General features: G+C 43.1%; 1 protein-coding gene and 2 long non-coding RNA genes across 5 annotated transcripts in view; 1 reads left to right on the top strand and 2 right to left on the bottom strand.

Annotated features, from left to right (window-relative positions):
* LOC116961166 overlaps positions 1 to 14842 on the bottom strand; it is a 46679-nt gene extending 31837 nt beyond the window's left edge. For both annotated transcript variants that reach the window (XR_006166862.1, XR_006166863.1), the window contains exons 1-2: positions 14781 to 14842; positions 23 to 180 (exon numbers count right to left, since the gene is read on the bottom strand). This is a non-coding gene — a long non-coding RNA (uncharacterized LOC116961166). The remainder of the gene's footprint in view (positions 1 to 22; positions 181 to 14780) is intronic.
* Positions 13356 to 14160, bottom strand: LOC122154768. Its single transcript, XR_006166864.1, has 2 exons — positions 14044 to 14160; positions 13356 to 13560 (listed from the first exon to the last, which is right to left on the bottom strand). It is a non-coding gene; the product is annotated as an uncharacterized LOC122154768 (long non-coding RNA).
* ZNRF2 (zinc and ring finger 2) overlaps positions 14264 to 27963 on the top strand; it is a 56789-nt gene continuing 43089 nt past the window's right edge. For both annotated transcript variants that reach the window (XM_042806560.1, XM_042806559.1), the window contains exon 1: positions 14264 to 15191. In XM_042806560.1, coding sequence (XP_042662494.1) covers positions 14441 to 15191 — 751 coding nt within the window. In that variant the 5' untranslated portion in view covers positions 14264 to 14440. The remainder of the gene's footprint in view (positions 15192 to 27963) is intronic.

Below are 27963 nucleotides of genomic sequence, written 5' to 3'. Positions count from 1 at the left end.
ATCCCTGAAAACAACCACTTACGTCACCTACACCCTCAGACAGCACTGCCTTGACTGCTGTGTCCTGGGGCAATTGCAGATCCAGCACATTCATCAGCTGTTGGTAGAGGCTCCCTTACAGAGAGGTGGAACAGGAGAATGGTTGTAGCATTAGGAGAAGAGTCGCAGCAGCAGGCAGGTCTGTGGGAGAGAAGGGGTGTTACATGTGCTGGGATATGAATATAAACCAATATAAACCATGCTGATGCCAAATCACATGGTTCCCCTTGTTTGTTTCCATTTTTTACAAATAACCAATGACTTAAAGACAGAAAAAAGATAATCGCATGCCCTCCTTTATATTCTAGAGCGTTACCCTTCTCCCTGCTGTTTGGCATCTCGCCCATTTCCAGCAGGCACTTTCAGATGCAGATTTTTCTCTCAATAGGTATGGTGGGGGTCTTTGTCCTCATCTTCCCCTACCTTCATTAGCTGCTCAGCTGTTGGGGGCCTTGCTCAGATATCAGGGGGAACAGGGGCGGGTAAGAGGCAGAGCAGAAAAGGCCCCCTGAATACTGATTCATTACCATACAAAAGGAGGAACACCCTAGCTATGCAGAGGGCGGTATCTTTATAAAGCATGCATAAATACCACACAAAACAATGATTACACAGCGCTTATGCACCAGTTAAAATTCATCCTGGATAGGCTGGATAACACATATCCATATATGCTAAAACGGATTGGCCCAGGATCTGTAAATGGTTTATAGATGTCTCCTGGATAGGGGCATTGCCTGGGGTGTGGTGATGTATCTGTGCAGTAACGTATCAGCAAGCCAGCAAGCCGTGACAAGAAGACAGATGAGGACAGGCAACTCGAGATGATTCCCCATTTGTCTGTGTACGTGTGTCTCAAAGGCCAGCGGTCCCTGAGGATTCACTCCAGGTCCTTGCTGGGAGCTATGCCCAAATCCCTGATGTGTCCATGAATACAGACCGGCTCATCTGAGCATTTGCACCAGGTTGGGTTATAACCCCAAATCTTTGTGCTGTCGACAGTCACACTAGCAACCTGGGGAGGGACATTTTGCAGGAAAACCATTTCAGATGAGGCCCTTCTGGTTACGGCCTGTGCTTCATTGGAAATTAATGACAGAGCAGCTCGGATTAGTACAATGCTGGGCGTTGTGGGATATACCCACAGCAGCTCCGACACCAAACACAAATGACAACCAAAGCGCTTATACGGTTCTTCCACCTCCACTGACCCATCCTCCTCTCTCACAGGGAGGGGGATTAGGATGGAGAAGGGTGCTGGCACTTGAACGTGGCCCTGCAGCTCAGCTGCATGTGCTCTGGCTGGGTCTGCTGCTCGCCTGAGTCAAACCTACAGTGGAGACAGATCCTGAGGGGCTAAACCTGAACGATTTGGCCTGGGAAGACTTGGTTCAACAATTCCAATTTCTTTCTTGCCACCACGGAAATATTTTCTGGAAGCATTACATAACGTCTATCTACAAAAACAGCCACACAACAGGCTGGATTTGCAACTATATAATTACACCTTCCGAAACAATATATTGTAGCCCTCTAAAGACCTCAACAGATAGGTAACAAATAAGTTGATGACAAGTACCCTGGAGGACTTCAAAAGCACTACCTGCTGTGGAGAAGAGGAACTAATTACCCTTTCTAGAACCTCTTTCATTCATAAAAAATAAAATTTAAAGAAGAATCTCCACATTTGTTTGAAAATTGACACAAGGCAATACTGTCTATAGAAATCTGCTTTCTGTCCTTTCAGGTTCTCATTTTTCAGACATATCCATTTGCTGGTATGTAAACCACATGTAAGCCTCCCAATAACAACTGTGCTTTCAGACCTTTATTAACCAGTAGAACTGGAAAACTGGCATATCCCAGACCTGGAAGAGGAGGACAGGGAAGAGATCTTATGAGCTCCTTGAGAACTAAAATGTGGAATATAATTCAGGATTTCTTGCAAAAGTGGACCAACTGACCTGCCCACTGGACATGTGCTAGGCTGTAGCCTCATTAAGAGATTCCAGATTAATCATACGCCTCTTAGGCAGCTTAGTGAGCTTCTTCTGCAAAAACTATTGATGTGGTTCCAGTTATGTTGGACACTAGTAAATATAATGGCAGGATTTTTAGCATATGTGTTATAGAAGGAGTTGAAAAGGTATGTCAGGCTAGTTTAACCACAATTTCAGCATCAGTCTGGCTAAATCTGTTTCTAGATCAATTTAAATCTGCCACCTCCATGACCAAACCATGCACAGAAAGGCCTTAAGAACTGAAATGATAAAACCCCAAGGAACAGCAGTTTATAATGAAAACAACAGGGCTGATAATTAAACTTCTACCAATGGTCTGAGTCGGCAATCAGCTCAGTTAGCAAACAGTAATAGAGAAAGACAGTCCAAATTCTTTACTGTCTGTCTGTGGGACTGATCAGCTTTGACAATGTTTCACCCTGAAAATATGGTGAAAATGGAAATGGGGTGAAAGGCTCTATTCAGGCAACAGGCAAAGCTGTTTCCATCTGGCATACTCCTTTCTCATGAGTTTCCCCCTACTGATTATTAAGGAGCTGTTTCATATAAAGCCCCCATCCCATTCGCCTCTGGATTCTCAGCTTATTCCTTTCTCATTACTTCAGTTTTGATGCCTGCAAGGCATTCTAATAAGAATTAATCTCCTACCTGAGAAAGCCCTAAGATGCACTGCACAGTGATCTTAGCAAAAAGCAATAGGTGCTGTAACATCTGATTCCTGGGATTTTGTGATTAATTGTGCTAGCAACATTAACAGTAAATGCATTTATCTTATGTCATCTGATGATTGACAAAATACTCATCTATTACATTCCAGTGTAGGTCATATCTGTAAATCTCCAGGTGAATTCAGAAGAGGCTGCTCTAGCCACAACAACCTACATGATAAAGTATTCCTGTGATCCATTTTGAAAGATATATCCTGCTCCCTGTGAATTTACAGGGAATTTCTGCAGAAATGTTTATCGCATGTTCTGTGCTTCATGGCTCTGCTTAGCAGGCCAGCATTAGTGGCAATTTTTTTTGTGACTGGCATTTGCATAAGTTGGATACCATGACTTCTGTAACAGTTCTGTGTTTCCAAAGCTCTTCTTATCATAGGGATCGAGTATAAAATTACTGACCTTCTGTGCTTATTAAGGTCCTTTCACTTATTTTGTTTGAGCTTCCTGCAATTTGTAATGTGTTTTATCCTGACAAAATGATAAAGAGGTAGAGAGTAGAAAGGGAGGAACTGAATCAAAAAGAGACAAAGTGACTTATAAGTTGCCCAAAGCTAGAGGACAAGTTTCCTTCTGACCGACACTACTGCTCTCCAAGCATTGCACCTGCTTTCCACTTTCTTCCACTGGGAAGGAATTCTTCATGTAAATAATTTTTCATTTAATGATGGGGTTTTAATAGTTTTTAGCATCCTTATTCAGTTTTGCTTTTTCTCTTCTCTTTGCAAAATGCCCTTCATAAAAATGGAAGTGCATTAAGATTTCTCCTTCGGTCTCCATTACAAATAGGGACCTGAATCAAAGACCTGGTTTGAGTGCTACTAGAAGAGGCACACCAGATCAGGTGAGTTACAGCTGATGAAAACTGCATTGTAATTTTGTCAGACAGAGCAAACCATCAGATTGCCAAATGCGATTTTAAATGAAGTCTGAAAGGATTCTGGATAGAACCATTTTCAGATAAAGGCAAGGAGAATTACTCAAAATATAAGGAGTGAGTTGGAAAAACCAGGCTCTTCAGTTTCTTCAGTTCCAGGGGTTTTATATATTTGTGAATTTTATAAAGCATTATTTCCTTCCACTGTCATTGTCTAAAACACTGTCATTGTACATTTAATTTTTTTCTTTGTCACTGAGGACAACCCGCTTCAATCAGAAGCTGTTCATAACCAAATTCTGAAGTATCAGGATATTAACTTGGACGTGGCAATGGACTAAAGCAGGGCTGCTCCACTCCTCCTAGCCTCGCAGGAGAGGGGATTGAAGGGCCACGCAGCAGCTCCTGAACTGACACTGTTCTGGACCGAGATATTTTTTTGCTTTACTGTAACACATGAAGCTGTCTGCATCCCTCTGTCAGCTCCAGGCAGGGATGCCAGCCTCTAAGACAAGGGCAGGATGATAAGGCAAAGTTGGTAGTTGTGCCAGCCATGCCAGCTTCATCTGCTGCTGCATGGCTCTGCACACTGCCAAAACGCTGACACTCCTGCCTCACGGGCAGCAGTTGTTGGTAAAACCAGCTTTACAGAAGTTACTCCTTCACCCCAACTTGGGGATATGTCAAAGTCCTGAGTCACTGAGTCGCTAAAAGGCCCCACAGAGGCTCTTTGATTTGGGTTGTGGTCCCGCAATGCGCGCTGCCAGGTAGCCCTGACTCACCCTGTCTGTACGGACAGGAGTGTTCCCTTCACTGAAGCGTGCTCCTAAACACAAGGCAAAGGATCAGGTGGGGAATTTAACATGAAGCGCAGAACACTAAATGATTATCATCCAATCTAACTCACTGCTCCCCAGAATTTATTTGAAATTTAATTTAAATAGATCGTGTTCTGCACAAAGGAAGTCGGTGGTCTTAGTCGGGATTATATCCGTTATTGCCTAGTACCGCGCTGAAAAACCACTGATTTTAATATACTCTGCAATGTTCCTAAAGACTTAGGAACTAATGTCAGCTGAATATATTCATACTGGATGTTCAATCACTTCATCAAATATGCTCTGCAAACTAGTCACCTTTAAAATGTTGGCGGCACCTTCCTGAATAATTTGCTACCACCAGATTGCATGTCCTTTGGGTCCTCCTGAAAGCTGAGAAGGAGAGGCTGGATGGGAACACGATATCAGGACACCAATGTCTCAGTGATTTAATTCAATGTTATTATTATACATTTGGATTTTTTTTCCCCCATGTTTTTAAATTTCCTAAATTCCTGCATCCTTTTCTTGGCATTTCTTTCAGTCTTTAATTTTCTTTCCCTTTGCCTTTCTTCCTTCCTTTGTCCCCTAACTTTCCTTTTCATCTTTCCTTTCCCCTTTCTTTTCCTTCTCCTTCTCCCATTCCTTTCCCTTGTTTTTCTATTCTACTCCAGCCTATTCTACATTTTGATTTTACTATTCTATTACTTTTTATTTCAAGAAAATTCTAGATGTATGATACAGTTTTGCATGCTTTTGCTCCTAATAATAATTATGGGTCAAATTTTGCACCCTATAAATTTGGGTGGATAAATTTGGTGTAATTCCACTGATATTAATGGAATTTAAGCTGACATCAGACTTTAACCCTACATTTTAATGATTAATTTGCATGGTCTCAGCTGTGAGACAATTTGTCTTAAGCCCCCATTAAATCAGAAAACGAGTGCTTCTGACTGAGTATGCCAATCATTCTAGCTTATCTAGTGAGAGATGCCACATGCTTTCTCCTGCTCTAGCCTTATTTTTTGACAGCTACTTATGCTACTTATTGTCTAATTGGGCCTGCCAATCCTCCCTGTGCATCCCAATCTGTCCAGCCCAGACACAAGAGTCTGAAACGTTTTTAAAATCTGCATATGGTTGTTGATTACAAGAGATGGGGGGAAAAAAAATACAGCCTTGGTGTGACAACACGCTTACGACTGTATGGTTATTGTTCAGCAAAATAAAGAATTGCAAAAAATAAAAGAAGAAATTATATCTGAGTATTTGGGCTTTCTGACTGTAAGGGGAGGAACGGTACTATGGACAGGACAAAAGCCACATTTTCTTCTGAGGCTTTCACAGTCGCGAGGCGGTAAGGGCTAAATCCGGCCATTTGTTGCTTGCTGTGCTGTGAAAGAGGAGGAGGGAAGAGCTCTTCCCAGGTAGTACCAAATGGTAGGAGACAGAGCTTGCTGATGTGCCCTAGTGCACACCGTAGGGTTTCTGGAGGAAGAAGATGCCCTCACACGTAGCAACGGCTGGTAGGTTAAGACTTGCTTTGCCTCCATGCAGAGAGAGAAGTAGTTCCCCGTGCTGGGTCCCGCTGTGAAATCCTGCTCGCCAACACCAGGATTCCCTCCATGGAGGATACATCTGCCAACCTCCGCTTAACCTTACGGCTGCGACTTTCCAAACAGCACGCCAGCATTTGGACTACAGTTTCTCAGTGGTGCTGGCAGAGCTCTGACATCTGCTGGGACCCGATCCAAAGCTCCTGGGATTCAATGGGAAAAAAAAAAAAGTCCATTGATCTCGGTGGCTTTGGATCTGTCCTTTTGCTCGTCTCCTTTGATGATTTATACAACACTGACATGCATATCTCACTTCTGAAGCACACAGAGCACTTGGTTTTAATCTCATCATTTCCCTGGTGACGGGGAAGGAAGTGTGTCGGCCGCTAAGACACTGAAAAACAGTCATTATTCTGTACTTTACTATTACTCTTTACTTCCCTGTAGAAGGTAGAAATTACAATGAAAAATCACAAATATTTTGTTTTACAATCGTTGCCTGCCCTTAAAGGCACAGTAAAATATTACAAAATGAAAATTTTTGTGTGTGGAAAAACGGTGAGAATGTTTTGTATTGAAATGGGAGGTAGGAGCACATTAACAACTAAAAGCCACTGCTAAAATAATGACCCCTTTCCCTAGGAAAAGCTTAGAGAGGGAATCCTTCCGATATACCAGGGAATTCTCAGATTGAAAGGTGAGAACATTTTGTCCTTATGAAGTCTTTGTTTGTAAAATCAAGATAACCAGGTCATTGGCAGCAGTGCTCTACTCGTTATGCTGCTCCGGACCAAGTCCTACAGTAATGCTGGCTACAAAACACACTTAAAGTAAATCACAACTCAAGGTTCCTCATGGCTGGAAGGGCAGTTTCCAGGGGCAGCCAGGGGGTTGCTGTGCTGAGTGTCTGGCTGTCAGACCTGGTACCCCTTGCAGTTCTCCAAGGGATGCCCCCACAGCACCCAAGTTCACGGAGCCAGAGCACCTCCTGCCCACTGGAGAGATCCACAAACCACCAGCCGCCTTCAAAAAGCAGGAGGGAGTCTTGGCTACATTTTTAGACTTTCATTCCAGTCCAACACCTCTTCTCTTCTTTGTTTCCTCACTGGCTCGTGCAATTTTTTCAGCACTAGATGTCAGTGTGGACTCGTGATACCAGATCGCTCTGTATTTTTCCTTTAACAAGAGAGGAAGAACTGCCATCCGGAACGAAACCAAGTCTCTCCAGCCTCATGATGTGCTTCCTACAAAGCTGGTCTTTTCTTTACTGTTTGAACTCCACATGAGAAATGTAGAACCGCATTCTGTCCTTGATTGTGATTAATATGGCTGTAAAAGGGCCCTATCCATTTTGTGATCATACCACATCTGAGTTAAAGAGGAGCTACCATGACCCCGGAGGAAAATCTTTGTTTAGAAAATAATAGAGAAAAAGAAATGGTTCTGAATTATCTTGGTAAACTGTGACCCTGCTAAGGTAGTGTTGCATGGGTGCTCCACAGGGATGGTTAATCTTGCAACTAACTACTCATCTCAACAAGAACCTATTGACAAGACTGAGTTTTTGCATTCCTCCTACTGTCTAGAAAGACATCGCATCCTCCAGATATGTTTTGCAACACCGGACTGTTAACAAGGACTATTCTAACTTGAACCCGACTGGTTATTTGCCTGGCATTTTCTGAATACTGAACTGAAACCAGCCTGGGGCAGAGCAACCGATCAGGAAGTGCACGCTGGCTCTCTGAAGTGGTGAAATGGCTGGTTTCTGTCACTCTTTGGAAAACGTTTAGTTTCTTTAAGAAATTTAAGTCCCTCGGTCTAAACTGTGAGCGGCCCCTGCGCTGTTATGGGGGGACTGAGGAACACGCATGAAGCAGCCCAACTCCTTCATTTTGCAAGCAGCAATCTAGAACAAGACACTGCTCCTCTTGCTTCTGGAGAAGTACAAACTGGGGAAGGGCAGAGCGGGGGAGGAGGAAGTGGGTTCATAATTCTCATTTCTCATCTCTTACTTTCATGGTTTCCGGCTTCTGTCAAGTGGATCTGAGCCAGCACAGCAGATGGAGCCTTCTACACCGCCCTCGTGCTTGGTTTACACCAGGCGTGATGCACAGAAGCCGAGGCAGAAAACGTTTCTGGCAGAGAAGGCGAAGCGGAGCTCTCTGACATTCCTCCCCACTCGGTATAGTTGTGGCTGCGATCTAGGCCTTCAGACAAATCCAGTTATGTGCTTTTGTATTCTTCACTAGGCATTAGTTCATACAGTATTACCCTGACACCTGCACTGGTACGCCTTGCTTTTATTATACTTTAAGGTTGCTACTGCCCCTTTGACTTCTGTTGCATGAGGTCACTGCAACACGTGCGACAGCCCAAGCAGCTGTGCTTTAAAGCCCTATGAGTAATAACCAGTGTGTTTTTATTGCTCATTATTAGGCTTATCAGTAGCAGACTGTAAGTAGGAGACTATAGAATACTAAAAGAATAGTGCTTGGAACTATCAATTGAAAATATTAGCAAACGCTCTGCAAAGATAAGGACAAAGGTATTTTTTCTCCTGGATTCTGAGAAGTTAAGGTAGTATTTGACAGATAATACAGAACCTGAGAGAATACAAATTGTACTTGGCAAATCTAATGTCACATGGCTCTACCACCTGCTGTCATTCTTATATTATTTCCCTTTGTTATTGTTTCTGTAATACTGTTTTCCATTTACTCACCTCTTTCTATAGATGCCTAGCATTCAAGCAATTAGTACCGCTAATGAAAGATGTATCCTGTAAAAGAGCTTGTCTGCAATCAGCTTCTGAAGGCTCATCTACCTGTGCAATATTCACTATGTCAAGACTTGAAGTGCCTTCTTTATTAACTACCATGAATTGTTCAGATAAGGCTCTCTGTAAAGCCAGCTGCCTCTCTAGCTGCAGAAGGGTTTTGTGGTCTCGCACCCTATGCTGCAAGGCAAAAAAGTCTAATTCAGGAATATACCTTGAAAGACTATCATCATTTCCCTCTGCAGGTGTAAAGGGAACTGAGGCAATCAACAGTCCTCCCCCAACTCCTGAATCCACACTCTGCTGGCATTGCTGGGTGCTATTCAAGATCTGAAAACAAGAGAGAGTAAACACACTTCCCATCTGTTAGTTTGTCCTCCATCCCCTCTTCTTAGAAATCACAGAAACAGAAAAATTAGCTGGATATGTCAACTCCTCTACCCTGGACTCCCATACCCGCAGATCTGCGTATCCCGCCTTGCTCACATAAACAAGTATTGACGTCACTTCGTTCACGAATCGGTTCAAATGCCTGTCGCGTAGGTATGGGCATTGTCTAAGCAACTGTTTGTCTTCTGTTATTCCTTGAGCATATAGTAAAAACGGTTTGCACGGTAGCTTCTGAAGAATGATAGCGTTGGGGGGGGCTATAGCTGCATGAAAGCTCAGGAAGCTACACAATGGGATAATTCATGCAAAGCTGCTATCAAAAAAACCACCGGCAAGTAAATCTAACACAGTTTATGGGAGAACCAGTAACAAACACTGGCCTGATTATGCACAAAAATGGCAAACTCATATGAATGGCATTTGGTATTGCATGTGGTTACCTACAAAGGTACTGAGTGGCTACGATAATACAACTGTGAACGTAGAATAGCTTAGAAATTATTGTGGTGAATACACTTTCCTATTCAAAATGTTAGACTAAAGTATATTCCTTATAGTACTGCTTTATAGCATGTGGTAATTGAGAGCACAGCATAGATTGCCATTTCTTCAGGTAAGTTATCTCCAAGTATTTCTTCCTGTACAAAATGGTCGATCAATAAGTCCAGTCAAAATGTCAGTTTATTTTTAAGACTGCGTTATCTTTTCTGTGAGCATCAGTTTTCTCTACGGGTAACTGCAGTGTACAAAACACAGCATGCTGTTTAAAGTGTGATAGAGACTTCAGAAAAGCATAAACTTCAAACAAAAGATAGATGGTTTTAAACAGAATTTTTATAAAGCAAGGATAAACTTCCTCATCCTTGTAAGCATCACCACACATTTCCAGAATAATTTTAGGACCCAAACCTCAAGCTTTACAAGCTGCTTATTTTTTTCATTCTATGAAGACTGATCACAACATGTTGCAGGACTGTTTTTCATACATCGGTGTAAGCATATGCATAAATCTTCATAGGATTAAAGTCAGTCTGTACAAAGAGTTATTCAATGCAAATGAAAATCTAAGATACTGGATAATAGGGTCTCCTACATCTCTCGAAATACCAGCTACTAGCTGGAGATACACTGATACCAAGCTATATCTAAAAAAGATGCCCAGAATAGGTTCATGTATAATTCGTAGTCATATTGACAGGGATAATATGGGACCTATTTCCTTTAGCTTACAGATGCAAATATATAACAGTCGCGTCTGCTGGATGGCTTACTCTAGCTGCAGATGTAAGGCACGTGTATTTTACGCATCTTATTTTAGAGGGATAAACCAATTCTGGTTTGCTTTCTCTACGAGCAACTGAACACTTCAGAACTCTCCATTTTCAGTATCTGTGAAGAAGTGGTGTGTAGCGCTATTTATTTTAAACAGCTGGAATATACTACAGTGTCAAAACTGCATTGATCTCTTCCAACCACAACGCACACCGCCAGCCTGGTATCAGAAAATCTAGTTGCTCCAACCCTATTAGGAGCCCACACTAGCAATTACAAAATCAGGCTGTGTGTCATGAGTGTGTGCCGTTACTTTTTATGCCTTTCTCCTTTAGAAAGAAGTCCCTGAGCAGTTCTGAAGAGAATGTAAGCCTCTGGCTGGCTTTACTAGTTCAGGGTCAGATGTGTTTGTCAGAAACTAAACCTTGCTTGAAACCTTGTTTCGGTGTCCCTGTAAGAGCCACCAAAGAAGGGGGCAGGAGGGGAGAGGGAGGGTGACCAGCCCGCATAGCTCGCTGTTTGAGCAAAATTCAGACCTCTGTTCCATTTATCAGCACACATTCTACCAAATGTCCAATATTATGAATTTACAGCTTTGTATGCTTAGGGCACACCTGCCACCTGGTATTTGCAAGGAAACTGGTCAAGAAACAAGTTCATTATTTTCACTTGCTGATAGACAAGGCAGTGTAACCAGAACCAAATGGGAGGTATGCAGCTTATAACAAAGAACAGGGAGTATATTTGCCTGTCTAAACCAGTTTTTTTCCACTATCCTGGACAAGGAACAAGAAGGTTAGTTCTTATTTCGTGCTTATTTAAGTATGAACAAGATTCCCCAGATATGTTTCCACAGGAATAATAACAACATTCACTCATATAGGTCTACAGAAGTAAATTTTTATATAACTATCTGCTTTCCACTGAGACTTTGAGATCTGTGGAAACGCGGTCAGCAGTAAGATGCTCTACTTTCTCTCTGCACTGTTTCTTCTTGTCGCTTGTTATTTTCTATGCTGGGTAGGAAATTCAAATTCTTATGCAAACTGCTTCTGGAGTGTACTAATGAACAAATGGGTGGAGGTTACAGTGCCAGGTACTTGTCTCTACAAGACTTAACAGCAGACAGTCATTTGTTAGAAGAATTGTTAGCTTGAAAACCTAACTGTACTGTTGGCTATATAAAGCAAATTTCTGTATGTTGAAAAATTTCTATTCAACCACTTTTAAGAGGGATGGGGAAGGATGGAGGGGAAAAAAGCTGGCTCAGAAGCATGTCACGTTGCTTTTCCGAAGACGTAGGTGTTCTTTGAGGTATGTGTCCTGTTTAGACTCACACTTGATATGAGACAGCTTCAAATACATACCCTAGATGCAAAACAAAAATGGAAGCCCCCCCCCCCCAAAAAAAAAAAAAAAAAAGAAAACCCCATTACACTGGAAACAGCCACACTCTCTGAGAAGGGAACACAGACTGTCCTGTTGTTGTGACTTCTGTGAAATTTTCTGTGCTGTTAAAGGTAATTTTCTGGTCGTAAGACTGAGTATCTATCTGGATGTCCTGAGAGCTTTTTTTTCCCTATAGACTTTATCAGTTATTCCTAAATTGAATAAAAGGTTATTCACAGTCAGATCCACTGTAAAGAAATTACAGAAAGTACTGTGATACTGTGTTTGCAGTGTGCTATTTTCAAAATGCTGTTTATTCTAGCAGCTGACCAGATCCGCTAGTACTCAGTAGTGGAAATTTTAAAAACTCCATAAAACTCTGAGCATGCTGTCCTCTAAACCTGCTCTGATAGGGCTGAACATGCCACAGGCATTCTGTGAGCAGCAGAAATTATGAGTCATGTTTGCAACATCCTTTGCCCATGCAGATTCTTGGAATCTAGAGAGATAGTAATTCCTATGGTAGCTTTCCCTTCTGTGGGAACATTAATAGGATCTCTGTCTTCTACATAACCGCTTATTTTCTATACTGTCAGTGTCTCTGGGAGATTTGGCTGAAGCTGGCTGAGGGTTTCAAAAGTAACTGGTGGTAGAGTACACAGCTTATTCACACTGATTTTCTTTCTGTAGGAAACTGAACTAGAAAGTGCTCCTACCTTGGGGTATCTACCACTGGCAGCAGACACTGCAGCCTATCATTCACAAGTGGAGATGGCATAGCTTGGGACGGCAGATTATCGACCCCAGCTGTCTGCCTGGCACCCAGCACACAAAAGACCAAGCTGTTCACGAGACAGCTGTGGAATCGCTGCCTCTTACTGAAACCGGCAACGGTTTACAGCACCATCCTCTAAACGGGGCTCAGAGTGTCCCAGCTATCCAGAAAAAGCGGCGTCAGAATGAAGAGTTAGGGCTGGTAACCTCCTCTTCCATCCCCAGCTATGGTACCTACTGCTTCTTGCAGATTGAACTGCGAGCTGCACTGACGCCAGAAAGCGGATGCACGCAGTTGTAATGGCGATGGAGAAAGGAGTGGGAGAGGGAGCCCTCTGCACCTATCTGCACCTGAGGACGGGTATCAGAGATACCATACATGTACATGCACACTTCATATACATAATGCACATAATAGCGTCCATGTAATAATTGCATGCACATGTAATATGTATAGTACAAATGTTACATAATGTTTTGTGTACTAAGGTTTTGATCTGGTTTATTATATTAATTGTAAAATAGCTTGGGTAATCTGCCATTGCAAGACAGGCATGAATGTAGTTGGAATCCCTGCCTAGGTGCTGTGACAGAGTCCTGAGATGGTGTATAGTGCTGCTTCGTGGTGACATACCTTAGTTTAGAGCAGATGATAACCCATAAAGACAAGCAGTTTACCGTGGCTGACCGAGTGTAGGAATCATGTTCATACAAATTCAATATCGCATTATTTTAATGAATAAAATAATGTCTCTGATCGTTCTGTCATGAGCACACCAAGCCTGTTATCGACATCCATATGATTCACAGGGCCAAAATTTTTGGCTGTTTGTCAATCCTTGTGTAAAGCTCATCAATAATAACGGGAGTTTTTTCTCCGAGTGGGAGACTGAGGTCCACAGGGTATTCCGGTGTCGCCTCTGAAAGAAAGATGCAAGGGGTTTTCATCCTCCTTGCCCAGCTTCTCCACGGGAGCCGACTCCCAGCAAAGCGCCCGGGTGGGAAGTCCCGAGCCCGGGAAATCTCCCGCGGGGTGTGTGTGTGTGTGTGTGTGTGTGTGAGCGGCGCACCCGCCACGCCGCGGCTCGGGGGGGGCGTGGGGCCGGACCCTTCGTGGGGCCGGACCCTTCGCCCCTCAGCCGGTCCGCGGCCCCGCCGAGCACCCGCCAGCCGCGCCGGCCCGGCCATCCGGGCGCTTTCCCGGAGCCGCCGCGGCGCAGCGGGAGGGCACCGGCCGCCCCCCCCCCCCCCCCCTTCTCACTCCTTCCCCGCCGCTCCGGCACCCCGCTCCCCCCCCCCCACCCGTGGGTACGCGTCCCCCGGCGGGTTCCCGCCGCGGCCCCGTCTCCGCGGCCCCTCCTTTCCACGGGGGGCGAGGCCGGTGGCCCCCGCGCCCGCCTCACCTGGCGGTGCCCCGCACCTTGCGTGAGGAGCGGGGCGGGAGGCGGGGCGGCCGCGGGGCCCGGTCCCCCCCGCCGGGCGAGGGGAAGGGAGAGGCGGCGGCTCCCGCCGTCCTAACCGCTCCCCACCCCGCCCGCTGGTGCCGCCCCCAGTATGGCGACACGGTAGAGGAGCGGCTGCGCCGGGGTGACCGCCCCCCCCACCCCCCCCTCCCTCCTTCTCTCCCGCCTCCCTCGGCACGGGCACGGCGCGCCGCGGGCGAACGAGCGGCCTCGGCGGCGCGGCTGCCGCCGGTGCCCCCCACAGGGCTCGGCGGAGGAGGAGGATGGCGGCGGTCCCGGCGGCGGCGGCGGGGTCGAGCGGCCGCACGGCGGGAGCCAGCACCGTCCCGAGCAGCTCATGGTGGCGCCCCAGACCCGCGAGCAGCGGCCGCGCCGGGGCCGCCAGCTGAGCCGGATCCCGGCGGGCGGCTCTCCCCCCCACCTCCCCTCCTCGGCACCGACCCACCGAAGCGACCCCGTTCCCTTTCCCCCGGAGCCAGCGCCCTCTCCCCCCCCAATCCCCGGCGCGGACTCGCGCCCCGGATCGCCCCCGCCGGGGCCGGACTCCCACCACCCCCGGGCGCCGCGGGGAAGGCGGCGGCGAAGGGCACCGGGCGGCGGCGGGACCATGGGCGCGAAGCAGAGCAGCCCCACCGCCGCCAATGGCCGCGCTCGGGCGTACTCGGGCGGGGATTTACCTTCCTCCAGCAGCAGCAGCAGCGGCGGCGGCGGCGGCGCTAACGGGACCGGCGGGCGCTCGGCCGGCGCTGGCGGGCGGTTCGCGCACCTGGCGGCGGCGCCTCACGCCGCTCCCGGCAGCGCGGCGGCGGCGGCGGGAGGAGCGGCGGCGGCGGCGGCGGGAGGAGCGGCGGGGTCGGCACCCCGGAGCAGGTCCTTAGGGGGGGCCACCGCCTCGGGGGCCCGGGCCGCGCAGTCCGCCTTCAACATCCCCCACAGCAGCGGCCCCTACGGCTCGCAGGACTCGGTCAGCAGCACCCCGGAGGAGGGCGGCCGGGAGCGGCCCGCGGGGGGCGGCGGGGGCTCCTCCGGCGGGCCCCGGCTGGTGATCGGCTCGCTGCCCGCTCACCTCTCGCCGCACCTGTTCGGAGGTAAGGGCCGAGCTCGCCGGGCGACGGTTTTGGGGGCGACGGCGGGGCCGGGTGGGGTGGGGGTGTGTGTGGGGGGGTCCCTCCCCGGCTCCCAGGCGGGACGGGGTGTGGGGGGGGGGGGATGAATCATCACTGCCGGGCTCTCCCGGGCTGGTGCCCGCCGCAGGGGGCCACGGTTTGGAGACGGGGTGTTCGGGCCGGCGTCTCCTATTGTTTGTAAGGAGAGCGGGGAAAGGCTAAAAATGAAACGAACCCCGCGGCGGTGTGGCCGGGACGGCGAAGAGGAAGCAGAACCTCTCCGACCGGCGACTTTAGACTCTAATAGCTGTAATCAGTGCCTGTGTAAATACTCTTGCATGCTACTTACATAATTAGAATTTAATTGGATCATGTGTCTCCGCTGTTTATTCTAAAATGGCACCAAACCCTTCTGTAGGTACTGATTAACAATGTGGCTGATGCTTGTTCCTCTTTCTGAGTTCTCGGGTTCCCGGTTCTAAAAGTCGATTAAGAAAAAAACAGAAGTTAAAGTAAGTTTCTTTGTTTTCCCCCTAAGAGATGAGCGGAGCCGGCTAGCTGTCCGTGCTGCTGAAGTACGGGCTCGCAGCGCCGGCACCGTACAGTCTTGAGGATGGCCACATGTGCTCTTGAGGCAGGAGAAACACTCAGCTAAACTCTGAATTAAAGCAAGAACCTGGGGCCCTTTAAGAGGCATATTAAACGTGGAGCAAGTTGTCGTAGTTGTTTGTCTCTCCTGTGATCTTGAGATGAATAGGGCCGGTATAGGACTTGCATTTTACTGCCTGTGTTCTTTACCTTAAAGTTCAAATTCTGCCTGTAAGCTGCCAGCTGCTTGCAAAGTTGCTGACTTCTTTCAGCCAGCAGCTGCTTTATTCTAAAGGTCGTTGTTCATATAAGTCAAACATTAAGGTGCAAGGTGACTTTTTAAATGGGTTAATTCTCTTGATAATTCTAACACATATGTGGTTAAATGCTAACCAGCTTCCCCAAAAGCTTTTTTTGGGGAAAGAGGAGGCTAATGTAAAATTCCTGTGTTTCTGTATTCTGATTAATCCCTTTGTGAATACTACTTGTCGCAGGCTGAGTTTTCTTCTTTTCTGTACTGCAACCTGTTTTTAGCTCGGGCAGAGCTCTCTCCAGTCCGACCCTCCTAGGGTGCGCAAGGTTTCTGTCACACAGCTTGCCACCTACGTGGAGTTGGTGTGTTGACCTGAAGACAGCATAGCTGTTACTTCCTAGACCTAACACTGCCTCCTCCCAGCGCAGTGGTTGAACATTAGCAGAAAGCTGTCAAACCCTATTATAATAAAGGAATATTTGCCCTTAGAAAGAAAACATAACTATTCGGAGTAGCAAGCTGCTCCATACAAGTGCTTTGTTGCAAGGATGCTCATTACTCTGTCATGGCAGCTTGTGGGGGAAGATCCACATGTGTCTGTTGGTGATGAAAGGATGCCCTACCACGAAGCGCTGTGCAGTTCGTGCTAAGCACAAGGGAATCATTAAAACATGTAGTCAGTTGTTGCTCAGAGGTAAAACTCTTTTTTTTTTCCCCCATCCGTGCTTAAACATCATCTTGCAATGTGCCATGCTTCTAGGAGGAACTGGATTAAATGTAAATGCAGCGATGAGGATCAATAACCTAGGAAACTGTCTATTCATGTGCTGGAAAGCCCCTTCAGGATAACTCCGAATTTGATCATTCTCCTCTGTGGCACATAATAATCTACCACTACACCAAGTTTTGTCTTTTGTCAGTCTCTGAAATTGGCGTATTAAGGAGGATATAAGCTGAAACGATGCAAAGCTTGTTGCTTTTCCTGGTGAGGAAAAGTTCCAGGAGGGGACCTTCTTCACCTCCTGACTAATAAATAAGGAGTGCCGTATGTTAGACGTTTGAGTAGCAAGTTTCAAAATACACTGTCCTTATGTAGTCACTAGATGGTCATGAATCTACTTGATTTTTCTTGTCTAAAAATCTTAGTATTTCTTATAGGGGTGAATAACTGTTTAATAATAATACTGCAACACCTGTGAAGAAGGCCTCACTTGAAACATTATTATTTTTTGCAATTCAAATATTCTGTGATATCAGTGATATATTATACCATATCACACTGAATGTTGGCATCCTTATTTAGCTGCCTGCTTTGTGTTTTCTTGATTCCTTGTAATAAATAGACGCCTAGAACAAGTAGCCTCACTGAAGATCATACATTAGTAGCATCAGCATGGTGAAAAATAATTTGAAGCATTGTTTTTGTCCTGATGGTAACTAGCTCAAGCTTGTCTAGGTGTGGTATCTGGCATTTACGATGTGTATCATAAGCATGCTTGAAGTCCCCTCCCTTGTTTTGTAACTTTCAAATTAGCCGAATTGTTTCTTTTTGTCTTGAAAACTACTGAAATTAATTTGGAGGATTAGCATAGCAATTCTATGAAAATTAAAATAGAGAAGAACAACAAGAATAACTTCCGTAAGTTGAACTGAATCGCCAACTATTTATGTTTATAGGCATATTGCTTCGCTTCATCAATCAGAGACATGTGGGTGTTGCATTTGTTAAATTACTGTAATTAATTTGCCATTAGTGAATTACACTCTATTGTCACTTTTTACTGAGCAGCTTTGCATGCTGACGTAATGTATAAATATTAACTCTCTAATGTAACATACTTAAATCCATACTATGCTTGTTAATATGCCATTGGAACAAGAATATACAAAGTATTATGTTGTTGTATTGGAAAGTATGATCAGCTGTTTTCCATGTTCTTTTAAGAGGAACTGTAGTAGCAGCAGCCTTTCCTGACTCTGAGGGTCTGATGTTCCTGTCTGACCTCAGACCTTAACGGTCAAGGCGTGATGGAGTAAATACTGCTATGTAACCTTATGTCTCATCTCAGGGAGAGTTCAATTCACTGAATAATTGGGGCCTTGGTCTCACAAAAAGAGAAATATATATGTGTTTAACTTTTTGTGAGCATGCCTGGAGTAGGCTTAGAGCAGTAAGTAGAGTTGGACCCAAATTCCATAAGATCTTACGGCACTCCCAGATGCATAGGCCAAACCTGCACGTGACGTTCAAGTGCTTTCTTGCAACACAGCACAGAGTTCCAGCTTCCTTTAAGCTGATAACACTGTTGTTGGGAATTTTGACCAGGAGTTTCCCACTCTGTTCCTCAGTGAATGGGACTTCCCCTCTCTCCCAGCCCCAAAGTAAATATTCTTACCTTCTGTTAAGAACAGTGTGTAGAAGAGTTGGCCCTGAGGTCCACAGTTCATTTTTTCCACTGTGTTTTTAGGCAGCAAATATTTCTGCCTAGGCTGTCAGCAGGCAGTGCAGCAAAGCTACTGCTGTAGTTACAGTATAGCTTGTTTTTGTCAATGATGCTTGCAGCAATTGGTTCAGCTGAAAATGGATGGTCTTTGGGAATTTTCTTTGCTTTGGGCAACTGCTGGTGTGTTATTTCTGTCACTCGAAATGTTGACAACTCCTCAGAACCCACTTCATGTTTGTGATCCTCTTTTTGGGTGGTCACAACAGGGAGAATCCTTGGTGAAATTACCGAATTTAAGCATCCTTCTGATGTTCAAATTTAAATCTCTTCTTGGGAGTGTTGTTACAGGACAAGCCTTTAAATGTTTGGTTTTTTTTTTTTGTTTTTTTTTTTTTTTTTGTCTTTAGAAGTTTCTTAGGGAAGAATGTGCAAAAATTCAATTGAGGAGAGCAGAAATATTACATATTGAGTCTTTAAATTTACACATCAGTTCTTCATTCAAGTTGATTGAGCGGAGACTGCACAAGTATTACACAAAATCTCAGATTATGTTGTATACAGACATATAGAATTTTGTGATGTATTTATAGACAGGTTTTTAAATATATATTGATGTCAGGTACAACTCTTGACAGCTTTCAGGCCTGTGTCAAGACTCGGAGTAATAATTTGGAGATTAAGTTGCATCTGTTCAACTTTATTAGGAGAAGGAAGTTTGTTACGTTGTCAGGCCAAATAATGATCAGGCTTTTTTATGAAGCACTTTACAGTTCAGGATTTATAGTCAGCTACTGAATGTACATAACACAGTATGGGTAGAACCTTATAGTTATGTTATAGTAGCATTTGTTTGTAATAATAGCTGGTAGGAGTAGTGACCGAATTCTTCATTCTATAGAAGAAAGTTCACGAAAACCTCACATTATAACCTGAATTACTGGTTGGACTGTGGGAAGCAGACAGCAGTAGAAGAATGATGTGAAGTCTTAGAAAAGAAGTTTTTTAGACGTCTCTCAAATTGCCTAGAAAGCCGCATCTTGTTTGCTTTCCATCTGATCTGTTTAGTTACATGGTATGTGTCAATATGTTCTTGAGGTTCTTTCCATCTTTTTCACACCTTTTTTGGGGGGGATATGACTATCTTTTGGTTACTTCCTTGCCCTTCTCTCGTAATATCAGACAAGTACTATTGCTTTGAGAAATCATGCAGCTCTTAAGCACTTCAGAATTCAATGCTGCTCGTGTTTTCCTGCCGGAGTTGTAGCTCTGAGTTCTTTGCCCCCTGACCTGGGAGAAGTGTTGGGAAGCGTGTGCTTTGCAGCCAGACTGTTGGGATATCCTGGGGGTGTGAATCACGTTAGAAGCAGTGAAACTTGCTATTGTGGTTTCGGCCTGTATGCCTTGGTACTGCTTGACATACCTTCTCTTCCTGGGAGTTGGAAATTTTTTTTGATGTTTGACTAAGGCCAGTGAATCTGTGATACAGTATCTATTACTTCTTAACGATTCAGATAGAGGAAAGAGTGTAAGGATTTAGTCTAATAAAAGCTATAACTTTTCCATACAAATTTTGCCTTTTTTTAGAGGTATGATAAAACTGCTATCTGCTGTTGTGAACACAAGAAAATCCCAGGTGCATTTTCAGATAGTTTTGCTGTTGCAGTTCATAGGTTTTACAAGGTGCAGAACAGTGAAAGCTAAGAGACTGCCTCTGATTTGGTGTTTTGATTTGTTTCCATTCGCTTGGCTGCACCAGTGAAACATAATCATATCCATGTTTGTCCACTTTGGAAAAATGAGGGCAATAACAATGAGAAGCTGGCTGAAGTCTGCTGATTGTAGAAGGTTAAAATGGAGACCAGTCTGAAAGCTGAGAGAAATACAGACATGTCTCTATGCATACACATAATTTCACAGCAACCACAGGTGTGGGGGGGAGATAGATGTGTGCTTCGTTTCCTCTTCAGTTATACCAATGAGTTGACTCCTAAGTGAGAGAGGAGTCACTTTTGCAGTCTATGAAGATATGGGAGGTTTTGGAAATGTATTAGCATTCCATTAAACAAAATACAGATTGAAAAATCCATTGTGCTAGGAAAGCAGTCCAAGGGTAAGTCTATTGATAAGGAGTTTTGGAAGAGCTGTTCTGACAGATGGGTTTGAGGAATCTGTATCCCTTTTCAGGGTCTCCCTGTGTTTAGTGGGCTCTTCTGTTGTTCCTGCATACATACAGTGGGCAGCATACAGTTCCTGGTTGGCAGCAGAGGTGTAAACTCTTGTAAGGAGGGGACAAGAAAAAGTAGCAAAAAGTCCAACATTGCCGCCCACCTGCTCCAGCTCTGTCAGAAGAGTGCTTTTAGTCTTAAATGTTAAGTGTTTGGACAAATGAGCCAAAAAAACTGTTTGGATCTTCTGGTAGTGCTAGTGAAGCCCCTGGGAACCAGGTTTAATTTCTTTCAGTTGGAGATAGGTCTCTGTGATGATGAGAGGCTTGGGGCACTGGAGTAATGACTGTGGTGAGTGGTAGAGGATCTGTCTTTTGGAGGGTTTCTTCTTTTTCTTCTCCTGCCTGGTAAACAAGAGGGGTTAGGAGAAGCCAAATAGTAACAATGACAGCACTGCATTTAGGGGAGAAATGTAAATAGTTAATGGTCTGAAGAAAAGGAAACAGCTTAATTGTAATAGTATATATAAATATTTCTTTTGGCTATCAAGACAGTGATAATACCTGATTGAGCCTTTGCAGTGCCAATTCAAACAAAGACCTTTCTCTTTTAACATCTTCTGAATACCTATCCAACCCTGATATCCTGACAGTGTGCCTCTCCTCATGTTCTCACATAATTGCAGACTGGTCTCCAAAAACCTCCCAAGTCATTTTTCTGTCTTGTAAAGAAAGCCTTTTGTCACAGCTTGAAATTCAAAACTATTTTAAAAACACGTTGCCTACCCATCTGTTTGGGTAAGTTCTCCTCTTCCGTTCTTGCTAGCTGCTTGTGGAAAACTTCATTGTGTAAATGTTCTTCATTTGCTGTCTTAGCCTTGCGTGAAACTTTGAAGTTTTGAGTAATGTTATGAAGATTTTTGGGTAGGTTTTCCCTGCTATTTGCAGATGCATGAACTAAATTTATATTATTTTCAAGATTTTTCTGCAGTGTGTCTACTGCTCATTAATGGTTTAATTCGTTCCAGGAGAGATGTATGGTCTTTTCTGCAGACTTTGTTCGTTTACTGTGGTAACAGAACATGTTGTTACTGCAGATGTTTAACCCATGGAAAGAAACAGCGAGAAACCTTTGAGACCTCTGAATTTGTATTTTGGAATATCTTTAAAGACATGCATCTTATCAATCAAAAGAAGACAATTTGTATAAAACCGCCAGTTACATGAGTAAAACCGGAACAGCACTTCTTAAGCATCCAGGAGAGTTTTTGCTGCCTACTATCTGGTCAGGTATTTCCTAAACAAGCTCCTATGTTCCCAAGGACACCTTTCCTTTGTAAATGATCATTGTGACTTTCATAAGGATGTCTCAGTGTGCATCCAGAGCTCTTTAACATCTGTTGTTTGGTAGGCTTCAAATTCCTGATGCTTGCAAAAATGGGAGGGTAAGCCGTAGAAAGAATGAGACTGCTTCTCAGTTTCACTCAGGACATGCTTCTGTTTTATGCATGGAAATTGCATAGTATTGACCTGGAGAGATCAGGAAGCACGCAGGAAAGTCTTGTAGAGCTCAGGATGTCTGACTGCCTGCCAAACAGAGCATGAAGTGTTGTGTGGGATTTGACTCCGTTACACTTAGTCATCTTTAGGAACTGACCTACCTGGGTGTTTTATTCCTTGTCTGCTCTGTCTAAAAATCAGACCACCACAGCCTGTGAATAGTCCCCAAAGGGTGGGTGTGTTGCATACCATTGTGGGTATTTTTAGTAGATTCTGTTTGCTGACTGACTTAGTGTGCTATAAATACAGAGTTCTCATCTGGCATGCACTTTGCATGTCTTCTAGTAACTTATAATAAATTCACCTAAGAATAACGGCAAGAAAAAATGAGCTGTTATAATTTACTTGGCTTTCCATACGAAGTGTCATTTATATAAAGCAATTATTTAGCAACATTTTAACTGTAAATGGCTTTTAAGACTAGTGGTATTCCCAAACACTTCCTTGTCGGGCTACCATAATTAGTCCCTATGTCAGTTTGATTTATACTGTAATTTCATTATGGTTTTAAAAATTGAAGGTGGAGGTTTTAGATATGAGAGGTTAGTTGAGCATCTGGAGCAGTATCAATACTAGTAAATTATATTCTTTGCTGTGTCAGTACTAGCACATTGCACATTGCCTGAACATGCATAAAGGCTATTCTGTGGGGAAAAACGAAGCTTTAGTTATGATTCTCCTGAAAATTTTTTTCACAAAGTATAGGTGTATATACATTTTCTTGAGTTGAGATACAGTTAAGGCACTTACCACATTTTTTTAATTGTTAGGACTCAATACAAAAAGGGGAGGGACCCATGTCTTACCGAAATACTGATGCATCTATCTGAGTATTGAATTTGACATAAAATTGAAGGATGGGTTCTTGCTGAATTGTGCTGAGCATAACTTAAATGCAGTTCTATCCGCTAAAATAAAAACTGTCATAGTGTATACTAACAGGTGTGGCCTTCATGAAGGAGATGTAAAACTGGTGAAGTTTTCCATGTGCAGCAAAAGAAAGGTCTGCTTAGAAGTGCTTTCTGTAGATTGCCTGAACACACAGAGAATATTTGGAGAATGTCAAAAAAAAAAAAAGTCTTTTATAATGAAATCTGGACCGATCTGGTGATAGTTGTTCAGAAAACTTAGAAACTCCTCCCTGCGAAGAGGCCTAGATAGTTCCTTAAAAATCATGTCACTTTTGAATCTTGACTTCCTGCAGCTATCAGGAGTTTTACTTCTTGTGGACTGAAGAACATCGTTTCTTGATTCTTTAGCATGAATATGGATTGAAATTCCAGTATAGGGAAAAGTCTTGCCTGGCTTAAGAAAATAGTGTGGCCCTACCAAATAGAGCAGAGCATCCTCAGTTAAGCAAGTTTCAGAGAGAAAACGGTGGGTGACCTCCAGAATATAGAGAACAGTGGCAATAATAAAACGCAGTTCTCTATAGTCATTTAACTACTCTCACCATGAGGCAGTCCTCTTTCTTCTCATTGTCTTTGCTGCATCAGCAAGGATGACTGAAGTAGCCTCAGATGCCAGACTTGAGGATTTGCTGTCCATTTTCTTGTGTGTTTTGCTGTCCTTTGAAAAGAATGAGTTTAAAATCACACACCTGCATTCTGACTATTGGAAGGTGTATTATGCTTGTGCAGCGAGGGGCGAGGGGCTCCTATAGTCTTTTAAACTGGATAAGTGTGATTCATCTTCAGAGGTGATTTTCATGAAGTGTGCTGAAAGGTAGTATTACTGAGTTCGGGTGTGAAGTGCCTAAATACAGGATTACCTATGCAACTTTCTTCTAGAGCTTTTTAAGTTTTTCAGTGTTGTGATTTTGCAGCCTTAATGGTCAATTAGGATTGGTGTGTTTTGTTTTGTTTTGTTTTTTTCTCCCCCTTATCCATGTGGGTATAGTAGTTAGAGGTAGTCAAATCAGTGTGGATAGATACTTGTTTTATTTCTATATTGGGAGTAATACTAAATATATGACAAGTAGTTTGTTTGTCTGAGTTCAAAACAAGTAAGACTCCACTTCTTGTTAAAGCTCTGTTAATCTATTAATGAATTACAATTCCAAGATAATAAAACATAATTGTAAAACTACTTCCATGTTTTTTAAGTGCTGTTTAAAGAAATAAAATACCTGCTCCACCCATGCAATAGAGCCATAAGGCTGTTGCTGTTCTAGTAGATCATTTCTCTTTAGCCAGCATGTGAATGAAAACACCATGGAATTCACATATGTAAAAGGGCTGCATGCTATTAAAGAAACATCTTTGAATATCTAATTCAGCTGTCCTAACATTTGAATACTAAATGACTGACATTTAGATAGTAGATGACAAGTGTACAGGCATTGCCTTGCTTCTTAAGGATTGAATAATATTACTCTTCAGTTAGCTTTAATTGTATGTTTGCTACAGCTCAGCCTTGGATTAGTTTATATTTGTGAATTTGTATTTTGAATGTGATAACATTTCCAAAGACAGACGATACTGGGCTTCATTGTAACCGTGGATGTGAAAACCCAAAGTGTTTAAAATGCTTTTAAATTAAAATACAATACTGAAATAGTTTTCAGTTTGGAGGATATACAGATTCCATTGCTAGCATAATAAACCGTGTGCTAAAATAAACTTTGGTTTTCACACACTTGTAAGACCAAGATCCAGTGGCCATACAACTAGGGAGTGGAGGAAATGTTCCTTGCAAACATGGGACTAGTTCTGCTGCAAAGAAATAAGGCAGCTAATGCAAATAATGTGTTTGATGTTGTGCAAGTGTGGGGGATGACATACATGTTCAGCCCAGGTTATTCTCCTTTGTGTCTCCACTGCACCTCTCCAGTTGTAAAACACACAGTTGTGTTCAGCTGATGAAGTCAAAAGCAAATGATGAACATATGTGGAGCTAGAGGGGCAAGAGTTCCTGCTAGTGGGCTGAGCTGGTATATATGACTTCCCTCTACAGGTGTGCAGGCAACTGACTTTTAAAGTGTATTTAATGATTATATATTTTGCTTTACAGCTTTATTCAGAAGAAATGCTCAAAAGAGTTGTAGGCTTGGGTGATGTAATTTCTTGACATCTAGCGGTAATCTTTGATCGGGGTAATTTTCACTACTGGCTAAATATTTTTTTTTAAAAACTCGTTAAATATTTGACCTGCTAAGTTTATTTATTAAGTAACAGAGCAAAAAATTTCTAGGACCTCTTTTGCAGTCATTGCTTTTAGTAGTGCTAGAAAAGTTAGTAGGAATTAAGTTCTGTAATTTCTTTTAATGGAAAAAATTATACTCTAAACTGTCTTTATCACTGCTAAGTATGACTTGCCTTATATTTGTTGTAACAGACATGGCAGTCTTTTTCTGCAAAATAGTTGGGTATGTATGGCTATTGCATGAATTTTTATTAGTGCGTCAGTGATATTGACCTCCATTTTAGCTGAATTTTAATTTACTGATGAAAATACTGGCATAGAGATTTTGTGTCTTATCCTAGTATTTTACTGAGGAAAAACATGTACTTAGCAGCAAAACTAGAAGCAGCTGAATGCATCCAAAAATGAAGTGGATGCCTGTTGAAGTGTACTGGAGAAGCGGTTCTTGTCTTTTGCTATCCACAGGTTGTTCCTTCCATCTCTGCCATTCCATCAATTGTTCATTAGTTAACTAATGAAAATGGAAGGTATTAAATGAGGGTGTAGCATGGTACTGAATGTCGTTGGCTTCTCAAGCCATGTTGTTGGTTTGGTGGTGCGTCTGGGTTGCTAACTATGATGAGAAACAGTGCTGGGCTAATGTAGCTTTACTGCCTTTTATTAATGGAAATTACTCCCACTACAGCTCTGATACAATGAGCTGAGAATGGGAGAGCTAAAGGTATTTTGCTCTAAATGAGATTATATCGATTTGGGGTTTATTCTGATTTTCCCCTTGTTTTGCTCAACAAATACCTTGGCTTGCAGGTTAAGTATGCAGAAGTGATGCATAATTTGTCAACATGGGGAAGGCTCTTAAATGCCTGTAAGTAGTCAAATGTCTCTACTTTTATTTAAATGTAATATTTGTAAAATGTTCTGCATTTTATGAAGTGCTGCAAAATACTAATTATAAGATGCACCCTAGGGACTCATATTTTTCTTCCTTTTCCCATGATGGATTTGAACTGTTTCTAGGCTGCTTAACAGCTGTGTCCCATGGCAGTCTATATAACTTTGTTAGTTGTAGCATGCAAGCATTCTTTGAAATACGTTTAAAAGCAAATATTTGTATTCAACATGTGGCTGGCCTGGTACTACCCACAAAGATGCAGAATTAAAATGAATGAAAAACCTAAGCACCCCAGGAAACTTTAACCTCAAAGGAAATCCTCTGAAAAGGATGCCAGATTTGTAAGCAAGAGGGAGGAGGGGGAAAGCCTGTATGGAATGGTGGTATTTGTTATATTACTCAGAGGGAATTGGGGTGCATGGCTCTGTGTGCTGATATGGTCTCCAATCTCTTGAACTGTGATCCTGTGACACACTAAAGCGGTGTGTGTACAGCTTATTGAGAGCCTCTCTTTTTTCTTCCTTTTCTCTGCCCTCTTGCTGTTTTCTGTGTGGATGAATTGTCTTACTTGCAACACATATACATGTATTAGTATCTGAAGTGCAACTGGAAACAAAAATAAATCTGCAGAAATACTGATTTAACTGGATCTTAAAAATACTCCAGTTAAAAAAAAAAATCAGTGTCTTAGTTTAGGAGTTATTTTTTTCCTAGAAAGACGTAATGTTGGGTATTATATTCAATTTGGATTTAAACTTAGTTATCTTAGTTTTATCTAACAATAGTTATATCTGTAGTGTTAATGAAGGAGTAAAGCTGAAGAGAAACACGCTGAAATAGATACTTCTATATCAAAGAGAAGAGAGGCCATTTTGATTACATTCTTTGTTTTAGTTTATCTATTTTTAGGTATTTTCTTGTCTCCAGTTTTTCTAACTTGCATTTCCCCAAACTTGATAATTGTGATGTAAATTTTTCTTTTTGTTAGCAGTATTTTGAAGTGCACAGAAGTTAAAATTGATTAAACTTGCTTCCCGAAAGGTCTGTCTGGGTAAATATGCTGTACATATAGCACAAGGCATTAAAGTCTGGAACTTAAATGTCAGCATATTAAATTCTAATCCTCTCAGTTTTCTGTTTATGCTTTACAGATTTCTAAATTTACAAAATTAGACACTTGTAATTCAATTTCAGACACGTGAAACTTCATTTGGAAATAGGAAAGCAAGAGAAGCTTCAAGTCAGTACCTTGTTTTTCTTGCATTTTCCCTACTGTAGTTTCTCTCTGATATGTTTAGCCTTGTGCTTCTTCAGGCACTGATGATAAATGTACTAGTTACAATGTTTTTAAGCTACCCATACAGCTAGAACACGATGAAGACAGCTTCACTCAGTGACCCTTGCATGTGCGGAACTTGCCTGGAAGAGCATAGGCCCATTTGTCGGGAATTGTCGTATATAACTGACGAGGATTACCTTCCTCTGCGGAAGGAAAGGAGCTCTTTCTGTAATCTCAGTATTCACATCTTTAAATTGTTAACTTTATAGCCCTCTGCAGAAACTCCTAAACTGCAAGCCAACTTTCATGATGCTTCCCTAACTCTGAAAGTCAGTGAATGGTATGACAATTGAATCCTCTAACTGAGGACTAGGAATATCACCGCAAGTACTTGTCTTTAGAGGGGTAAATGTAGAGAAATGTTACAGCC

The sequence above is a fragment of the Tyto alba genome, unplaced genomic scaffold (genome assembly GCF_018691265.1).
Source record: "Tyto alba isolate M040663 unplaced genomic scaffold, T.alba_DEE_v4.0 Super-Scaffold_46, whole genome shotgun sequence".
In the NCBI taxonomy this organism is placed as follows: Eukaryota; Metazoa; Chordata; class Aves; order Strigiformes; family Tytonidae; genus Tyto; species Tyto alba.
The sequence above is the reverse complement of the archived record's forward strand: the minus strand, read 5'-3'. Positions and strand labels throughout refer to the sequence as shown.